This window comes from Eubalaena glacialis, chromosome 17 (assembly GCF_028564815.1).
Source record: "Eubalaena glacialis isolate mEubGla1 chromosome 17, mEubGla1.1.hap2.+ XY, whole genome shotgun sequence".
Lineage (NCBI taxonomy): Eukaryota > Metazoa > Chordata > Mammalia > Artiodactyla > Balaenidae > Eubalaena > Eubalaena glacialis.
This window is the reverse complement of record NC_083732.1, coordinates 55661827-55684270: the sequence shown is the minus strand read 5'-3', so window position 1 is coordinate 55684270 and position 22444 is coordinate 55661827. Positions and strand designations below refer to the sequence as shown.

The 22444-nt window shown below is 32.9% G+C and overlaps 1 protein-coding gene across 23 annotated transcripts in view; it reads right to left on the bottom strand.

Moving 5' to 3' along the window:
- Positions 1-22444, bottom strand: part of RIMS2 (regulating synaptic membrane exocytosis 2) — a 596440-nt gene that overhangs the window by 427424 nt on the left and 146572 nt on the right. For 13 of the 23 annotated variants that reach the window (XM_061171490.1, XM_061171501.1, XM_061171497.1 and 10 more), the window contains one exon: positions 20763-20973. In XM_061171490.1, the coding sequence (XP_061027473.1) occupies positions 20763-20973 (211 nt within the window). Of the gene's footprint in view, positions 1-6171; positions 6184-20762; positions 20974-22444 lie in introns of all 23 variants that reach the window. The other 10 variants (XM_061171493.1, XM_061171504.1, XM_061171500.1 and 7 more) reach the window with 1 other exon arrangement.

The window sequence follows — 22444 nt, the reverse complement described above, 5'->3', positions numbered from 1 at the left end:
TGATGATTTCAAAACCCAAACACATTGCAGAGCCTTGCTCTTCTTTGAAAGCATGAACAGATAGTACAAAGAAAAGAAAACACAAATGGCTTCTAAACATGAAAAGATGCTCAATATCACTCATAGTAAAATAAATGCAAAGTAAAATTACAATAAAATTGGTGAAGATTAAAAAGCTGGATACATTGTGTTGTCAAGGATGTGGGAATGAGCATTCTCATATGCTGTTAGTGGAAAGAGAAATTAATACAACTTTAGAGAGGGCAATTTGGAATACTGAACAAAATTTGAAATGTTCTACAATTCCACTTCAAGGAACTTATCCTACAGGTATACTTGCACATATGCAATGTGACATGTACAAAAATATGTTTATAATAGCAAAAGATTAGCTATAATCCAGTTAAATAAATTGTGGCATAGCCATACAAAGTAATAATGAATTCATTTACATAAATGTGATAATTCTGTATGCACCAATATAGAAAAAATCCAAGATATACAAGTAAGAGGTAAAATTAAGGTGCAGAACAGTTGTGTAAAAGCCATATGTCTCTATAATATCTGTCAGAATATACAGAAGACAATGATAACTGGTTGCCTATGGGGAAAAGAACTGAGGGACTGGGAAACTGGGGAATTGAGGGCCAGGGATGGAAAAGAAACTTAGTTTTCACTAGATATACTTTTGTATCTTTTGAATTTTGTACCATATCCCAATATTACTTATCCAAATACATAATAATTTTCTTTAAAATAAGCATAAATATTTTGTATATACTCTAACATGGCAGTGGTGAAGAACCAGATTCTAGAGAGACATAGGAAATGGAGGATAGGATGGGACCAGAGGAAAGAATTAAGGGACTGAAAGTGCCACTCAGGTGGAGGGGCATTTGAGAGCAGAGACTGCTAAAAAGGAAGAAGAAAATGGAGAAGATCATGAAAATAAGAAATGAGTTTATTCTGCCAGGGAAGTGGACTCACAAGCAGCTCCATACTAAGAAGAACTAGCCCATAACAAGTTTTCTCCTGGTTCTGTCCTGGTCAGATGAATTAAATCAAAGCCTTGGAGAAACCAAGCAGAGCCAATAGGGGAAGAATACCTCCAGGACCTGGTAGATCACCATTGGACCCAATGACTAAGAATATCACAGGACAATCACCAAGCCAATACCATATGTCTCTTCTATTTCATCTTTTCTGTTAAAATATAATAAATCCTCCTATTTATTTTTGGGACATGATGGTGGGTTTTACTTTCCTTTCTGCACTTAGGAAAGAGGGTCCTCAGAGTCTTGGGGAAGAAAATAATGATCAAACACAATATCCCTATGAGTTAGGCACTGTTAACTGTTAAATTACCTCCATTTTAGAGATGAGGAAAATGAGGCTTAAAGTGATAAAGTGATTGGCCCAAATACTATAGTTAGCAAAGTGACAGAACCTGGTTTTAAACTCTGAATTCTGAGACCAGAGTCTGTGTTCTTAACTATGTTGCATCGCACCTCAGCCCCTATTAGGCCTTCTCCTACAGCTCACTGTTAGATGAAAATTGTCATGAGAATTAAATGAACTCATACATGTTAAAAAGTTTACTATAGTACTCTTTACACATAATGATTGTCTAATAAATGTTAGCTGTCATTATTAATAAACATCTCTTGCTTGGTTTTATAAAAGCTCTTCAAACTCACTACCTCCATAATTAAACTCATTGTGCCTTCCCTCCCTGCCCCAAATATGCCCTCCATCCTTTATATACTTACTGGCTTCAGCACAAATATCCTCATTCAATGCAAAAAACTGGTTGTCATCCTGGCTCTTTATTCAACCACCAATTCTCAGTTTTAACTCTCAGCTCTCAAATCCATCACATCATACAGCCACTGGCACTCTTCTATTTCGGGAGCTCAAAAACTCTCATTCACAGCACTTAGTAGTGATGGGACTCCCACAAAGGATAAAGAAATAGGTCTCATTTTCAGTTATAGATTGGATGGAATGGTATACATGATTAGAATAACATGATCAGAGCAAAAATTATCCAAGAGATGGAAAAGTAGCACAATACATAATCAAAACGTATGATCTATCCCTTCTCTCGAGAAGTTATCTATGCTGCAATTGTAAATATACTTTGTAGTCTTCCAACATCCTCTGAACTCTATCAGAGCCAAACTGAGCGTCACTTTAAATCAGTTCTTATTAGTAACATCAACTTCTATAAGACTTCAGCATGTTATCTGTACCAGTATTTTCACTTGTCATATGTTTTTTATAATTTTCTTGTGGCATATTTTATTTCACAGGATTTTCACAGTGTAAGTTTTTAATCCCTTTTTATAAGACACTTAGATTTTCAAAGTTCACTTACACGTGTAAGAATTCTGGTCTTTGTCAGGCTAACAGTAAAAGAGGCAGAATAGTAGTAGTAGTATTTAAACCTGTAATTTTATTATAAGAGTTGGCCCTGACAGAGCTATTATATTTAATTTCTAGAACAATTTTATTAAGGTCATATACATGTTATATTGTAATTAAATAGAAATGCAGAAGCAAATAAATTAATCTACCACTGTAAAGGCAGTGTTTACCGGAATGCGGCTCCCTAGCTATTGCCCAGACTGAAATGGAATAATCAAACATACTATAACTTGAAAAGTACTTTTAAGTATATGCTAAATTGCAACTCCATATGAGAGTAACAATGGGCAGCTACATAAACACATAGGGTATGGAAACCTGAATAATGTGCTTAAATCAGAAAAAGTATCAGATTGCAGTAAAAACAAAGAGCAACTTGCTCTGAATATCATAGTTGCAGCTGCAGCCCAACAGATAACCTTTATACTTCTGAAATGTGAGAAATACTATAGATCATATATCATTCTTCCACACTCTTCATTTCAATAACAATATAATTAATAACATTATTTTTTATAGTAAAGCTCAATAACCTGCCAATAATGTTGTCTCAAGAGATACTGGTATCTTAGAACTAATAACTCGTAAAAAGAGAAAGAGGAATTATTTAAGATCCTCATTAAAATGGTCTCTATATAAACAGATAATATTGTCTCTAGACAGTGAAATGAGCACCATTTTGTTCCCAAAACTATAATTTCACCATATGCTCTTACTAGACATGAGTAGATCAGTATTTATTTAAAGATGAACAGTTAGGTATATGTCCTAACTTATGGAAAATAATTCACCATGAAAGTTTATTTCCACACATCCTAAAAAAATCTGAGAAACATCTAAATTATATATTTTTTTAAATTCAACCCCCTTTACTTTGATTCTACATATGAAATAGAATAAATTCATATTAATGAAATATTCACTATCTAAGACCAAAATATTCATACTAATTTACTGTTTGCAACCTGAGGTAAGTTCTGTGTAACATATGAGCAGATGTGTTAAGTGATCCTGCTTCTTCAAACATTTATAGAGGCAAAAGTAGATAGATCTGGGCAATGATCAACACGTACTTCTTTATTCTACTTCTGTATTTCTGAAGAACAACCCTAAATGTTCATATGGTTTCCCTGCTGTATACTGCATCTCCAGTAATGTTTCCTTAGAAATGCTTTTGGCTATAAGTAACAGAAAATCTGACTATTGATGGCAGAAACAAATTGGGGATGGGAATTTTTCTCACATTCGGGAAAAGTGTCTGATGGTGTTGGATCAGTCGCTCAAGAATGTCATAACTAATGACTCAAATACTCTTGGCTTTTCCCTCATCTTCACAAGTTGCTGGTGAAGCTTAGAACACCACTTTTTCATTAAAAAGTAGCACCACCTATATCTTTATTTTTTTCATGACTTCCTAGAAGCCCTCATAAATTTTCTTACAACTCGTTTGCTAGAACTATGTCACATAGCCATTCCCAGTTGCAAGGAAAGCTAATCGATTTTGTATTTTTCAAGTCCCACTATTGGGGATTTCAAGAGAGAAGGAAGTTGAAAACGTCTGTTAGGATAGTGATTGAACAGGGTCTAGAACAGTCTGCTTTCAACTACTCACAATTTCCATACATATAGTTTACATGTAACACATTCCCCCCCTCCCTAAGGGAGATAATTCCCAACTCTCATTTAGTTATAAAACCTAGCTCTGAATCTAAGATCTGTGAAGGGGAACAAATCTTTCCATCACAGTCAAGTGCAGATTATTATAAACAACTGATATTGTAAATCACTGTATACAATGAAAGACAAGTTATCTGTTCTCAACACACTCAATACAACATGATATAACTGCAACGAAACTCTCATTCAAAAACAGGAAGAATGAGAAATATACCGTGGCCAATTGTCCATAGCACACAGCAATCCCTACACAAACAACACCTAAATTTCCTTGGTTATTCTATCTGGCAGGTCCTGATTTAGCAATCTAGGAGGTTTTCCCTTCCTTGACTGTTGTCATTCAGATTCCCTTGTTCTGCCCTTTGAAAGGATGTCCCTTGTCCATTATCCTCCTTGACTATATATGAGGTTGGCATTGACAGTGTACCCTTCTTGTGTTCTGTCCAGTTTTTTCTCCACTGATAGTATACACATCATACTGCTACTATGTGTGCAGGGAATTGCCTTAGAGATTGAATAGTCATACAATGTTTGCTATCCGGACTTGGGTTTTCTTTAGCCACTAGCCACTTATGACAATTTAAATTTGATTAAAATTAAATTGAAAGTTCAATTCCTCAGTCACACTGGCCACATTTCAAGTGTTCAATAGCTGCATGTGACTAGAGCCTACAGTATTATGGTGAAGATATAAAACATCTTCATCATTGGTGAACAATGCTACAGAAAGAATATCATTGAAAGGCCTGTTAAATTTTAACCGCAGTGTTCCAAATCCACATAAAATTAGTATTATCTGTTAGTCAACCCATGGCTTAAAATATAGACTGTTACATTATGAAATTGTGTCAGTACATGGAAGTCATTTCTATAGCTTAGCTATCACTGTATGTCTCATTGCTGGGATAGGTGTCAGAATTCATTGTGAAAACTACAGACAATAATCAAACCATTATATATCCTGTGTTAACCCTGGACACAAAAGTCGCACCAAAGATTTTAAAAGGCTTTGAATTGCCTAAATTGTACTACTTGAGAGTCAGCTAATAAAGTTGACTGGTAGAAAGCTGGCAGGTCTTCTAGAGGACCTGCTCTGGGTTGAGGATGATGCACAGTATCTTTTCTTCTGCTCAGAGAGTTCATTCTAAACTCACGTCAATATTTGCCAATGTCTACATTATCTCCAACCTAGTAACTGAAGACTGAAGAGAATGAAAAGGCTCCAACTGACAAAAAAGAAGGCACTCTTTAGAAGACCTCAGCTAAAGGATGTTCTCTTTGGGTTTTATGCCAGTTTGAATTTGGAAAGTTTGAAAAGACCTCAAGTTTTAGTCTGATTCATCGTAAAGAATCAGAATAGAAAGATTTTATCTTTGTTCGCAGGAAGTCACCAGGCTCCAGAGCAGATCCAAATTCAAATCAGACTTCTAAAGGCAGACATTAGCAAATTATTATAATCTAGTGTATTGCCAAATTTTATATTCCTATATTTAAATTTTAATTATATCTAATATTCAACATGAGGATATAAGATTTTACCAATCTTTTTACCATTTTTACCATTTTACCCATCTCTAAAACATATTGTTAAGAAAAATTAAGATATACTAAATACTTAAATCAACTATAAATATAAAGTTCAGAAAACCCATGTTCAATGTTATTGTGACTCATTACAAAAATTGAATCTTTATACTAACTCAGAACCTTATTTTAAAAACTCTGACCAGTACAACGATTAGTTTAGGGAACATAATAAGATTAAAGGAATTCTTATCACAATGAGGAATGTTATAAGATCTCTTTTAAAAAAACATTAAATTTTAAAAAGGCAAGCCTTTTTAAGAATCAAGTAAAATAATCAAAATTTCATCTATAATAAAATGTGTTTTTCAGTAAATTCAGATAGCATGCTTAAAATATATCTTAATGTTTAGCAATTATCATGCACTACAACTGTAACAAAACACTTAAAAGTATATATAAATTAAATGTAACTACAAAATTAAAATTAGTAATAATAACAATAAGAAAAAAAATAATATCAGACAGAAAAAAGACTCTAACCACTTTGTCCTCCTGGTGTGAATATCCACGAAAGCAAGTTAGAAAGGACAGAAAAGACAAAACAAAAAAGAAATAATTAATCCCATTCTTAAAACGAATAAGACTTTTTAAGAGTTCATTTCATAGTGAAATTAAACTTCTGAAAAAGTCTAAATTACATTTTGACTGAAATATAAACATTATAAGAGGAAAATTTTCCCATACATTTCAAGCAAGACCATGCTATATACTAGAATATATTAAGATATATAAACAGAATAATTTCTATAAAAGCAAGTAAATACCCAAACATCAGAAAAAGAAGAATGCTCTTTCGACAAATAAAATCCTCATTAAACACTCAATTAACTCAAAGAAAGAAACTGAAAAACGTTAAGGAATAAAGCTTTTATGTACAAAGACAATAAAACACAGTATCACTGTTTATCTTTAATTTCATCATATACTATCAAAAGCAGACAAAATGTAATTCTATATGAATTATGCACATTGCTTCTAAAAGTTTTTTTGTCCCATTAATTTAGGTCTTCTAAACTTTATAACTTAAAAGAATAAATAAGTAGAAACGGTCATTAAAGATAAAATATTATTGATTACAATTGGTAATTTGGGGTCATAGTTCCCCAACATCATAAATGTAGAAAATAAAATACATAAGATATATGACTTCTGAGAAAAGAATCTAAAAACTAATGAATATATGTATATGTATAACTGAATCACTTTGCTGTACACCTGAAACTAACACAACATTGTAAATCAACTATACTCCAATTAAAAAAAAAAGACATGGTACATACATACAATGGAATACTACTCAGCCATAAAAAGGCATGAAATAATGCCATTTGCAGCAACATGGATGGACCTAGAGATTATCACACTAAGTGAAGTAAGCCAGAAAGAGAAGGATATATACCATATGATATCACTTATATGTGGAATCTAAAATATGACAGCAATGAACTTATCTATGAAACAGAAACAGACTCACAGACATAGAGAACAGACTTGTGGTTGCCAAGGGAGAGGTGAGGTGAAGGAGGGATGGAGTGAGAGTTTGGTATTAGCAGATGAAAACTATTATATATAGAATGGATAAACAACAAGGTCCTACTGTATAGCACAAGGGACTATATTCAGTATCCTGTATAAACTATAATAGAAAAGAATATTAAATAAATAAATAAATAAATAGGATACATGATTTGGTCAAGAGAACATATTTAAATATGGTAAAGTTTTAAAATGTGGTATTCCTCTTTATTTAAATATAAAATGATAATAATAGTAAAATTAATAATGTAATAATAATGACCTGATATATTATAAGAACTTATATAAATTACAAATTAAAATCACGTGTTTTTACGTATCACTGTTTGTCTGAAACATTTCTAGCTGCATATCTTATGCAATTTTCTTAAGCTTTCTAGGCCTTTACTTTCTTATCTGCAAAACAGGAAATTAATATTTACTTTATACGGTTTTCTCAGAGTTAAACAACATGAAAAGCTCTCAATACAGTGTCTGACACACAGTTCTATATCTGATATTCTAGCTGATTAAAACATAGGATATTGTGTAGAAGGGATAGGATTGCATCCTTTACAATACTGTGTTCTTGACTGATTCATTTGTTACAAAAGATCAGATAAAAGCTATTGTACACAGTCAAGGGAAATTATTGCTAACCATTTAGTCCAACAAAAATCATTTATGGAGCACTCATATATATGTATCAGGCACTACACTAGATTTATAAAACATTAAAAAATGAGTAAGACAGTTTCTGCCATCAAGGAATTAAATGTATTGAGAGGGAAATGAACAAATTACTGTGGAACAGAGAGATGTCTGAAAGCAAGGGAATAACAAAGCACTGTGGAAACACAAATGATTGAGGAGATAGCAAGACTTGGGAAAAGAAATAAGAGAAAGTTTCTGAGATGTAAGCAGGCCTTTAAAGTAATAAAGAGAATGTCGGCAAGACTAGTGAGGGAGAACATTTTATGCAAAGAACATGGAATATGCAAGAAGCACAGAAGCACAAACATGCTTGGCATATTTGGACACAAGTAGCTGGAAATGACTAAATTATAAATGACATGTTTGAACTAAAGTCTCCATGGTTAACTATATTAATATCTGGCAAAAGCTTAGAAGCACAATACTTTCACAAAATAACTCACATTGCAGAAATATTTTAAAAAAGAAAGAAAAAAATGAAGTCATAACTAATGAATTTGCTAATAGTTAATCCCTCTTAACAGATAATACAGGTCCAATTTTAGTTATACACATGAAAAACTTAGCTATAATATACACATGAATATTACTCTGCCATTATATCTTTACTATCTTTCAATAAGGATAAAAAATAAATACAAAATCTACCATATGATTTATAAATAAGGCATAACATTATTTGCTACTACTTATAAAGTGTTTACTTTGCTAAAATGTGCAGACAGACTGGAAGAAGGTAAGTCTGGAAGCAGAGAGACCAGTTAGGAAGTTGTTGAAATATCTGGGGTAAGAAACAAATGTGATAGCGGTATAAACTATAGTAGTAGCAAGAGGAAAGGAGAGAAGTAAACTGATTTAGGAGATACTGAGAAGTAAGGCCCCTTAAGACTTGATTGAGGAAGAGGAAGAAGTACAGGACTCCCAGAGTCTGGTTTAAGCAACCAGGAGGATAAGAAGACAATTCCTTGAGAGAAAAAAACACATGGAGAAGAAGATTTGGGGGGAAATAATGACTTCAAGTATAGAGAAGGTGAACCTGAGGTGCCCATTAATATATCCAAGCAGAGATTTTTCAGTAGGCAGCTACAGAGGTGGATCTGGAGCTCAAAAGAATAATCCGGCTAGTGAAATCATATCCGTAAATCATCAGCATACATACAGAATCTGAAGCTATGAAAGTGAATAAAATCTCCCAAGGAAATTTTTAAAGGAAAAAAGAAAAATGAGGAAGATGACCCATAATCAAAACGGTTCTTCTCTTTGAACTGGCAAGCCTCCAAAGAAAAGAAATTCAAAACAAAAGGACTAGTAATCTCTTCTAATCAGATTTTCGTAATACAATTTAAGTCAGAAGTTTCACTGTATTTGTCAAAAGTGATTTTAATCTCATCAGTAATCAAACTGGAATTGAGTTGCTTGAAAAACAAAGGTAATGTATAAATATAAAATATTATCAAGGTCCTTAAGACAAAGACTGATTAAAATCTGTGAAATATAAAAAATAACTTGCTGTGGAGGAGTAGTTTAATTTTAAACATATGGAAAACTTGGATATTTTTAAACAGTTAAAAGTGAATCTTCAATTGAATCATTTGGATATTTACTTCAGCTTTACGCTTAGTCTGTGTTTAAAAAAAGAAAAGACTAAATGGTCAATTCGAAGATTAAAGATTAAAATAAGGTATATATATTTACATACATATTCATAATGACAGACTCAGTTTAGGTATACAGTAAGGAATATACTAATCCAATCTACAAATATGATTACCTAATTGAATAAGAAAACATATGTGAAAGCATCTTGCATGGTACCTGACATATATGTTAGGTAAGAAGAAATCTAATAGCATAGAAATTATTGCAAAACACTTTTAAAGCACTCACTGTGTGCCAGGTACACATTTAAGTGCTTCACAAATATTAATTCATTTTATTCTCACAATAGCCTTGTAAGATATGTACTATTATTACTTCTATTACTTATAGATGAAGAAACTGAGGCAGAGAGACAAAGCATCTTATACAAGGTCACATAGCTGGTAAATGATAAAGCTGGGATTTAAGCTTAGTCTCACTTCAGAACTTGAGCTGAAGCCACCACACGGCGTTGCCTCTATATAATGCCAGTGTCCTCTGTTGGCTTTATGTATCTTTTCTATAATTTAATTGATGAATTAATGATTTAAGGTCATAATTACTAGACATGAAAACTCTAATAACTTAGAGTATGTCCAAAAGCATTTATTAAAATTTTAATAGTACAAATTATATTTTTTAATTTCCTTTAAATAGTTATTAAAAATTTATTGTATTTTACATTCTAAAAGAATTTTATACTTAGCATTTTTTCCTCATAATCAACTCTCCCTATGGCCATCCTTATTGTCTTACCACTTCTGCTGACAAGTAATCACATTGCCTCTTCCCAAGATCAATGTACTTTAAGTATTAATCTACCTTCTATCCCTGGCTCTATTGTTCTCTTTCCTCTCTGATATTTCCTCTTGATAGTCATAGCACCATTTCAGACTAAATATGGCAATTTCATCTGCCAACAACTATTCTTTGTGCAACTTTTCATTAGTTGCCCAGTCACCTAGGAAACTAATGTCAGCTCCCCTCAGATTCCTTCTCTAGATATTCAGTCTTTCTCCTACTACTTGCTCATCTGTATTGCCAAAAAGATATACCCCTCTCTATATATCAATGTTGTACATTCTCCAGAGTTATACCACCATCACCTGTCTCTCTCTTCTTGCCTACTTTCTATAATCAATCCAAAACCACCTCTCTTTCACACCACTACAGTAATACTCCATCTTCTCTCTCAAGCCTGGACTCTTTTTTTCAAGAACTGGAAGAATTACATACTGCTGTATAGGCAGTATAAGTTTATCTTTTTATTCATCCACAAGTTTGGACCACCATCTTCAAGAAAACATCATCACAGTGTTGAGCTGCAGCAAGAAGCTGGATCAAAAGACAAAGCTTGTCCCACAATAACATGCCCATGATAAGTACACCCAATTTCTTTCCTATATTCATTCACTCAACAAGTATTTAATCAATCAATAATAATAAAATGTTAAGAGTAATACATTAGAAGTCTGTAGAATTCATTGAGGCACAAAAGAGTTAGTGGTTAATTCACAAGGAATACCCAAAGAAAGCATCATGTATAAGTCATTCTGGCTTATACATGATTTGGCTTGAACTTTATGCTAACTAGAACAGCCTGTCTTATGGCCTGTCAAACATGCATTGTACATCTGCTTTAGCCATTAAAGAAAAGAATGTGTTTAAAAATCAAAACGAAGTGACTGTTTCAGGCATTCAAATCAGAGCTGGGTGACTATTGTGGATGTGGTTTCAGACACGTTCCTGCATCACTGAGACCCTGAATTTTCTGAATTGTATCAAACTCAAGGACACCACCAGCCATTCTCAAAGCAATATCCTCCAGCAGTTACCAGCTTCAACCTTATGGTCTCAAGGTCTCCCCTTGTAACCATGCAACCATTTCAGACGCCAATCAATCCTTGCTTAGTAAGCACTCTTACTTCTTGTCAGATCCAATCCTAATTCTTGACAAGCAATTTATGTAACTTTGCAGTTTTTCCATATATAAGCCTCCCCCATTTTTTAGTCTGACTGAATACAATTCAAGTCCTTCTTGAATCTGTGTCTCCCAGGCTATAGTCCTCAGTGTGTCTCAAAGAAAACTCTTTCCTATTCCTATTATAGACTGTTTATTGCTTATTTGTGTCAATAGTTCCAAAAAACAAAACTTGAATATGTGACACTGGTAACTATTTACATAAAATTTACACTCTATTTACCACTATTTATATAGCATTTATATTGTATCAGGAATTATAAGCAATCTAGAGATGGTTTAAAGTACACAGGAGGATGTGCATAGGTTATATGCAAATACTATGCCATTTTACATAAGGAACTTGAGCATCCATGTATTTTGCTATGCATGGGGTGGGGGGGCCAGTCCTGGAACCAATCCCCAAAGGACATGGGACATCAAGGGAGGACTGCAGTGTAGTTTAGTCGGGGTATACTGAATGCAGTGAAGCTTATTCTTTGAGTTAGGCAAGGAATAAACCATAGGGAGAGGGCTCTTTATGCCATTAGAAACTTCACTGAAGAGATGAGGAGTCACTAAATAGTTTTTAAGCTGAAGGTAAAATAATCAGATCTGCATTTTACAGATATCAGCATAGCAGCATGTGAAGGATGTGTTTGAGGAATCCAGATGGGAGCAAAGAGACCAGTTAGGAAACTAACATTAGTCCAAGTGATGGAGGATGAGAGCCCAAATAAGAGAGCAGTTAGTAGTTTATGTAGACAGAGAGGAAAGAATAAAATGCAAAATTTGTGGGTAAAGAATGGTGAAGGACAGAAACCTGAGATGATTCCTGGCTTTCTAGTTTAGGTGATATAGCATATAGTGGTGCCATTCAAAAAGTTGAAAATTATAGGAGAAGTAGATCTGGGCGTTGTTCCAGCAATAGGAAATATATAGTCTGTTCTGGCCTAAGTGAGAGTCAGTGGTATTTTAATATATTTATTGAAAGGGAGTTTAAAAGACAAGACTTCAAAAGAAGAAGCTTATGTGCTTTTTTTTTTAATTGAACCATTTATTTATTTATATAGATATATTAAAACTGCATATATTTTTGTATACAATTTGATGAGTTTGAACTTACGAATATATCCATGAAACCATCACCACAATCAAGTAACAGACATATCTGTCACCTCCAAAATTTTCCGTGAGTCCCCTCATGTCCTTTTCATGGATCAGAATTATTTTTAACTTAAAAAAAATTGCTTCAGATAGGACTTCACTTGTTTTTGCTTATGTTTGAAGTTAAGTATTTTTGTTGGGGATGCTTTAAAAGAAATTAGATGAGATTTATTGGGTGAAGAAAGAGAAATTCATGACTATGTCTAACTGTCCTCTCACAATTACCTGCAATTCTATTTCCACTGTGCTCCACTATCTAGTATCTGCTTTACCATCCTAAAGTTCTGGTGATATCCTGAATTCCTTTATTTATTAAACTCTATATAGTCTCCTATTATGATCAGAACTCATTTCAGATGCTATTACTAATCTTCTCCATATATACTAAGTAAAATCTATTTAACCTGGTGCTCATCTTATCTAATGATAAGGAGCTCACTTTATCTATTGATGAGGACATGAGGTACTGAGCAGTATCCTTTCCACCAAGAGGTTAGGAGCAAAGAGATACCAAAGACAACTCTCAAAAGCACGTCTGCCAATAACCAAGAATACCTTGCACCTGTTATATATCAGTAGTCTACAAATATTTTTTCTCTTTTCTCAAATCTCTAAAACCACGTACCCCTTGCACATTTTTAAGATAGCATTTAAATTTTAAGTTTAAATAGTTGGAAATGATACATTTTCAGATATATTGTGTATTGTAGGTGTGATTTAATTGTATTTTTATCAAAGCTTGGAGCTGCAGATTTACCTCATTCAATATACAGAAAATGTCTACTTTATATAACCTATTTGGCAAACTAGTCCACGTTGTCAAACCATCACACAAATCTGACTTTATATCAAAAAGAGTCCAACTTCATTTTTAAATTCATATAAATGTGTTATTATGGGTCACCATGATAATCATCTCAAAATTCCAATTCTGAAAAGGAGAGATGAGGCACCAGAGTCTCGCCAAAAGTCTGTTGCCTGAATGAAATAACGTGCTGCCTCGTTCTATGTTTCTTACAGAACTTCTCACTGCTTTGCCCTCATGAATCTCTCCTTCAGGACAACTCTCCTTCAGCAGCAACTCTCCTTGTCACTTTGCCTGGTGCCCCAGAGATTTTTACATCCTGAGGCAATATATTATATAAAGACCAAAATTCAGATTAGGTATGGTTGAGGAGCATGCTTTTCTTTTGAAGAGTAGAAGCTACCCACTTATAAAAGTGAGTTGGAAAGAAAAATTTACAAAACAGAAAAGTGTTCTCAGGTAGATCAATTTTAAGAAAAAATGAAGGAATACATATGGAAATCTGTGCCCTTGAAGTTATTCGCACCTGTCTCCTCTCCAAAAAACCTTCCTTCCACATCAGGGTACACTTTCAAGACCACTGCCAAAGCTTAACACACAATATACGAGACATACTGACATAACAGAATTAATGAAGCTTCTCAATTCCTTTTATAAATTCTTTAAGCAGTAGAAATATCTGACTATGTTCCTTTTCAAGGATTACATGAATAATCTAGTATTAATTTAAAAATCATAAAATGTTAAGCCCAGAAGAGACCTTAGAAATCATTTAAATTGATGCTGTCATTTTACAGATTTTAAAACAGAAGCACTAAGACATGAAGTGATATGTCAACAAAAGTCATGTAACACCAGGGCAGGAACAAAACTTGGTTCTCCTAGTTGTCTCAACTTAAGTCACCCTGTTCCTAGAGAATGTCAAATTTTTACCAATATACTGGAATGTAGTGATTTCATAAAAATCTAACAGAAAATCCATACATGATATGTTTGATTTGGGGTATGGGAACTGATTATATATTGCACAAGCACACTAACTACAGACTTGCAGGTAATCACAGTGACTTGAATTTTTTTTTAAAAGACTTACCATCTGATATACTGAACACACATATATCAATATATTTTAAGGGACTTTCTTAAGAATCACTTTCTTTTACAACCATACTAAAGGTATCATTCATTCTGCTTCAAATCTGATAATTTATAGTGAAAGAATCCATATCTGTTACATTTGCAAATTAAACACTATAATTCTAAAAAACGTATATTCTTTATTTTTTCAAAATTAGATTATCCATTGAGATAGTAATCTATTTTTCCCAAAAAGTAAAAGAAACAAAAAATTAATGTTGCCACACTTTGAAGCTTAAAATAATCCTGACTGTAAATTACTTTTAATGTCTTTACCACTAGAGTCTCTATTCCATGATTACAAAATAATATCTCCCTTAGAAAGTCATTATTTTTCAATTTAACTAAATATATAGCTTTAATTTATTAAGGAGTATCATCTCAAGAAAATAAATGAAAGCAATATTTCATAAAATCTTATTATACAGGTACTCCATAGTCCTGTGCTTCATTTATTCTCTCTGTATCCTAAATGCACCTCAGAAGAGTTAACTAATTGTTAAGGATGGTTGCACATGAAAGACCCTTAAAATTAAAACAAAAGATTATTTTATCTTGTTCTCTTAGGAGATTACTGAAATAATTTTTAAATCGATTTATAATTAAATTTTAAGCTATAAAATATTTATATTGTCATTATTCTACTTCATAAAACTAATCTTACCAAAATGCACTGAGCTTAATCCTTTGGAGCTATGATAAATCAAAAAATGTGTTCAGCAAACATATGGACACCAAGGGGGGAAAGCGGGGGTGGGGGGGTGGGATGAACTGGGAGATTGGGATTGACATATATACACTAATATGTATAAAATAGATAACTAATAAGGACCTGCTGTATAAAAAAATAAAATAAAATTCAAAAAAAAAATGTGTTCAGTATCTATTGTGAGCAAAAGCCTTCTTCTAGTACATAAGGCAACTGAGTATACGTAGGAAGATCCAATCTGAAAAGAGAAATTAAACTCATTATTCTTTTCATTTAGAATATAGGCCATATATATATGTATATATATATAAAAGGAATGCTTTCCCAAGTAAATTATGAATGAAAATTATTTTTTATGTTTAGTCCCTAACATTTCCCTCAGATCTAAGAAAAAATATGAGAAACGGGGAGTTACTCTCTTTGCTTCCTTTCTTCTTCCATAAATCATCCACATCAGGCTAATCCACGATATATAGAGTTTTATAGTTGATTACAATACAAAAAAGTTCAAGGGGTGTTCCAGTTTTTCACTGTACTTAACTTATTGACTAGAACTTTGCTCAGCATAAAGAGACCATATGTTAGAAACCAGAAAATATATTTTTAAGCAAACTATATTTAGATGTCATTACAGACTTCTGCTTGTGGCCTAAATGGGGTAGCAAGGGCTCGATTCCTTCATCTGCCTGAAACAAGCAAACAAACAAAAAATAGGCAAAATGTATGAAGAATGGTTTTCAAGACAATGGACATCAGGCAAAAAAGGCCAGCTGAAATATGGGAAACAAACAAGATAAGCTCTACAATTGCCCCAGGTTACTGTTTTGAGAGGCTTTCCAGGCAGCAGAGTAGTACACAGCAGCTGAAACTCACTTTGGCAGACATCCTAAGTTGAAGAGAACAAACTAAGCCTGAGGAGGCCAACACAGCTAGCTTTCATTGAACAAGTTATCAGAGAAGAGAAAGGTGAACAGAGAAAGAAAACTCCAGAGATCTACAGAGAGACCCTTCAAGTGTTCAACTTAGTAATGATCAGTGAGCAGGAATGTGATTAAATACCCAGGAGTGGGGAAAAAAATCATCTGAAAGGATTAGAGAAAACAGTAGATGTTCCTACCAGCTAGACAAGAAAAACTCATAATCATGGGGTATTGGTTAAAGTACTCAGGAAAGCCTTGCCTCTGCAGAAGAGAATAATTAGTGCTAAACTGAGCACTGTTCCAGATCTACCTAACAAATCACAAAAGCAAGATACAAAAGTTAAATTTTTTCCATGTAACTTAACTGCATTCCAGAACAAAGCTCAAGGAGAGTTATAGGAATGCAAAAAATATCTAGCACCCAACAAAGTAAAATTTTCAATGACTGATATTCAACATAAGATACTAGGCATGTAAAGAGTCAGGAAAACACATACCATCAATCAAAACCAACCCAACACTGACAAAGATGTTAAAATTAGCATAGGAGAACTTCAAAACAATTATTACAGAGTGTGTATTCTACATGTTCAAAAAGTTAACTAGACTGTGGAAGATATAAAAATGTCTAAAATTGAAATTCTAGACATGAAAACTATAATGTCTGAGATGAAAAAATACACTGAATGGTATTAACAGCAGATTTGACACTGTAGAAGAAAAGATTAGTAAACCTGAGGCATAGAAATAAAACATAAACAAAATGAAAATGGAGAAAATTAAAATTTGATTTAATAAAAAAGAATGTAAGTGAGCTGTAGGACAACTTCAAGCAGCCTAGTGTATGGGTAACAGGACTCCCTGAAGGAGAAGAGAGAGAGGATGGGCCAGTAAAAATATATGAAGAAAAAATTGACAACATTCTATACAGCCTATGAAAAGTATAAACACATAGATCCATAAAGCTCAAAAAAACTCCAAACAAACATGAAGAAAATTAACCAAGAAACATCATAATTAAATTGCATGTAACCAGTGATCAAAAGGATATCTTAAAAGCAATCAGACAAAAAAGACACATTATATACAGAGAGATAAAGATGAGAATGGTATTACAATTCTAATTGGAAACAGTGAAAGGGAGAAGGCAGTGAAGCAAAAGTATTTAAAATATTGAAAGAAAATAACTGTTAAACTAGAATTCTATACCAAGCAAAAATATCTTTTAAAAAAAACAAGGGCAAAAATTTTAGCATAAAAAGTTGAAAGCATTCATCACTAGCAGGCTCGTACTATAGCAAATATTGAAGGAGATCTTTCAGGCAGATGAAATATGATACCAGATAGAAATATAGATCTACAAAAAGAAATTAACACTACCAGAAATGGTAACAACACAAGTAAATACATAATATTTCTTTATTATTTAAAACTCCTTAAAACATAAGCCTTTCAAACAAAAGACAAACAAACAGTGTATTGTGGGATTTATGAAACAGGTAAAAGTAAGCTATATGATACCAATAATATAAGTCCAGAAGGGTAGAAATGGAAGTACACTATTGTATATTCTTATACTATACTATACACCAAATGGTATAATATCAGTTAAGGTTGACTGTGATCATTTAAAGATGTATATTACAAATCCTTAAGCAATTAATAAAATAACAAAACAAAGAGCCAACAAAGCTACAAAAGAAAGAGTCAACAAAACTAATGAGCTAACAAAGCAGATAGAACTGAATCAAAAAAGTACTTGATTAATCCAAAAGGGAACTAAAAAAGAAATAAAGATCAGATGGTAAAAGTAGAAAAAGAGCAAAATGATATAATCAAACTTAACCGTATCAGTAATCACATTAAATATAAATTATCTAAACACCCAATTGAAAGGCAGGGATTGTCAGATTGGCTAACAAAGCAATACCCATTATACGCTGCCTATAAGAAAAGTACTTCAAATATGAAGACACAAATTAGTTTATAGTAAAAGAACAGGAAACATAAACAATGTTACTACTACCCAATAGAAAGTTGGAATGATTATAGTAAGATTAGACAAAACAGATTTCAGAGCAAAGAATATTACCAGGAATAAAGTCACTTGATAATTATAAAGGAGCCAATTATTTAATAGGATGTAATAATGCTAAATGTTTATGCACCTAAAAACAGAACTTTAAAATACATAAAGCAAAAGCCAATAAAACTGTAAAAAGAAATGGACAAATCCAAGAATAGTTATATATTTCAATACCCCTCTCTTAATAATTGATAGAATAAATAGGTAGAAAATCAACAAGGATATAGTAGACTTGAACAACTCTATTAAACAACTTGACCTACTGGACATTTAAAAACACTGTCAAAAAATAGCAGAATATACACCCTCTTCAAGAACACACAGAACATTTGTCAAAATAAACCATATCCTGGGCCATAAAATAAGTTTCAGTACATTTCAAAGGATTCAAGGCATACAAAGTATATCTAGGACCACAACCGAATTAAATTAAAAATCATTAACAGAAAGATCTCTGGAATCCACCCCCAATAATTAAAAAATAAATAACATACTTCTAAGTTATTCATAGATCAAGGATGAGAAGTAAAATTAGGAAGTATTTCAACTGAATGAAAATGAAATGACAGCATATCAGAATTTGGGGGATGTCACTGAAGCAGTACTTAGGGGAAATTGACAGCACATGATGCCTGTATTAGAAAAGAAGGAACATCTCAAAGCAATGACCTCAGCTTCCACCTTAAGAAACCAGAAAAAGAAGAGACAATTAATTACAGTTAGCAAAAGAAAAGAAATAATAAAGATCAAAGATGAAATCAACAATTTAAAAAATCAATAAAACAAAAAGCTGGTTCTTTGATAAGATCAATAAAATTGATAAATATCTGTCAGACTGAGCAGGGAAAAAGACAGAAGATGTAAATTACCAATATCAGGAATGAAAGAGCTAGCATCACTACAGATTATACAGATATTGCAGAAACTCTACTAAAACACTGGAGAGGAGGAAATACTGCCCAACTCATTCTATCCAGCCAGCATTACTCTAATACCAAAATCAAAGAAAGACACTGCAAGAAAAGAAAACTACAGATATCAACCCTCATGAACACAGAAGCAAAAATTGTAAACAAAATTTTATCTAATCAAACCCATTAATATGTAAAAGATATAATCCATCATAACCAAATGGGTTTTATTGCAGGAATACAGAGTTGGTTTAACATTTCAAAATCAATCAATGTAGTTCATCATATTAACAAAAAACATATAATCAATCTCAATAGATGGAAAAAAAGTATTTCACAAAATCCAACATCTATTCCTGAGGTAAACAAACAAACAAACAAAAACTCTCAGCAAATTAATAATAGACAGCATCTATGAAGAGCTGATAGCTAACATAATACTTAATAGTAAAAGACTGAATGCTTTCTCCCTAAGATAAGAACAAAATAGGGATAGCTTCTCTCATCACTTCCAATCAGAATTACACTGGAGTTTCTAGCCAATGCAACTAGTCAAGGAAAAGAAAAATAATCAGGTAAACCAGGGAGAAAGATAAGGAAAAATAAAGAAATTTATTAGTTCTGGGCAAAACAAAACAATGAGAAAAGCGAAACAATGAGAAAATGGAGAAATAAAATCACAAAGGGGAACAAATTCCCATAATTATGTCTAAGTAATGTATGTAAAGACATCAGCTTCATATTTTTAAGCTACCTAAGAACTGAGTGATAAAATACTACGAAGGAGATAAATACAAATTATAAAGAACTTAGTGAGACAACAATTTAAAATACTGCTTTTACTAATTTCAACATAGCATTCTTTGGGAAATATTAATATATTCCCTAAAGTGGATGGATAAACTACAAAAATCTAGTACCGGTGTGAAACACAGCCTTAACATTTCTTCTTTAAATTCCATAGTCTAATGTTTATTTCATTAATGTTAAAACAAAAATAAAGAGTAAAGTAGCCTCAAAAGCTATAAAATTACGAAAAACAGAATCTCAAAGCCGGAAAGAGCCTCTTTCAAAAAGAAAGAAAATGGAGGCCAAAGGAAGAGCAGATCTACCAAGTTTATAAAATTATATGAAGTAATCGAAAAAGCTGTGACACAACCAAAACATTAATCAGTTGTGTGACTTTAAGATGAATTTTAGTGTCTCTGGATCTGAGTTTTCTACACCTATAAAATAAGGAGTTAGGTCAATTGATCTCTAAATTCTCTTCATCTTTGAAAGTCTAAGACCCTATGATTCTAAACAAAATCATAAGCTAAAGAACATAAACAATGAGACAAATACCTTTTTAATTCAGAGGAAAATTTTTTTAAATTATTTTATCTGAATTGAAGACACTAGGGAAGGTTTTTATTCATTGATTAACCTGAATATTAATTTCAGTTGTCTATTTTATTCAAGATAAGCTTAAGTATAAGAGAATTATGAAGTGTAATTTTCATTCTGTACCTTGTTTGAGCGTAATGACACTCGACCTCCACAACGAGCACAGAACTTTGTTTGGCAATATGAACAGTTATGGCCACATCCATCAGCAAACTTTGTTTTGTGGCAGATACCACAGGTTGGAGCATCACCTTTCTGTTCTTGCTGCTGCTGTGATTCTTCTCCCATCTTCTTTACCTGCTCCTTATACATTTCAAACTGCTGATGAAGTTTTCTGCAGAGAACACAGATAAGAAAAATTTGGTTTCCTGATGTCTCAAAAAATAATAATAATTACCACAATCTGTAGACACAATTTTATATACAAAAAAAATCCATAGAATACAGAAGAAAAATTTAATTTTATGTTTATAGAATAACATCTTATATGGCACATCACATCATAAAAGTGTTGTAACTAGTTCTGCCTTCTGATATACATGCTAATTTAAGAAACAATACAATTAAGATACTTCTTTGAACTGTAATTGTAAAATTTCTACCAACCATTTGCAATATATTTTCAATCATATACCATTGTAAAAATATTTACAATGTTATTTTTCAACAGTTTAGCTTCACAAAAAGACTGATTTGACTTACACAGTGAAACCAAAACCTATGAACTTCAAATCATTGAGACAGAATCTCAATTGGAATGATCTTAAGAATCCAAACAGAGGGGAAAACATTGGATGACTGGTCTCACTAACTGTTTAAATCTATTCAATAGTCTCGACATTAGCTGGCTGCAAAGACACTATGAAATATTAGAAGCCTACCAAATAAGGCTGTACAAATAGAAGTAAGGCCTTTATTTTTTCTAGTTAAAAATAAATAGTGATAAAACTTTTCACTTCCATTGTTTTTATAAAGGATAATTTAAAATATTTAAAACTATAATTTTGATTTATAAATCAAAGTTCCTAATCAGAACTAATGTTTAGGATTTACAAAGCTGTAAATAATGTCACTCCCATCCTAGAAAGGACAAAAGGCTAGATAATCTAAAATATCATAACTTGTTTTGAGCCCATCACAGAGTTGAGGTTATAAGGCAACCAAATAATCTAAACTCCAAAGAGCAACAAGCCCTTCCAAAGAGCAATGGGCCACACTGTTTCTCCTTTGGCAGAACACAGGAGAAAGAGGTGTTTCCTCTTACAATTAGGTAAGAGGAAATTCATTAAAACTTTAACAAATTGTAAAGGCCAAGTGTGGTTAACATGACAGTTTGGAATAGTTAGGGGCCCAGACTCAAGAGAAGTTCACACTCACTCACAAGCACTCTTCCACATACCTCCACTGGCTATTCATCAGGCATATTGAGAGCAGGGCATGAGAACAAAAGAACCCTTTGGGGGTGCACATGTGCAGGTATAACAGAAGTGACTGACTAGTGGCTGCTAGGACACAGGCACATTTTCCCAGACTATTTCTCCTTAAAAAGCCAAAGCTATAAGCCACAGGAAAAGGGAGTAAACTCTGTCATCCCCAGGGCAAAGGCAAAGATCCATTGCAGCTAGGGAAAAGCTTGAAAAAAAACCCTCTTCCCATGAAAGAGGGACAGGAAACCATCTTCAACCAAGATCTTACCCACAAATTAAAGGCCTTTTATCACTAAGGGAGGGGTGGAATCTCCTGCCCCAAACCATTCAGAGATACAAGGCAGATTTGCTTCCATGGGAAGGAGGGAGTAAAAACCT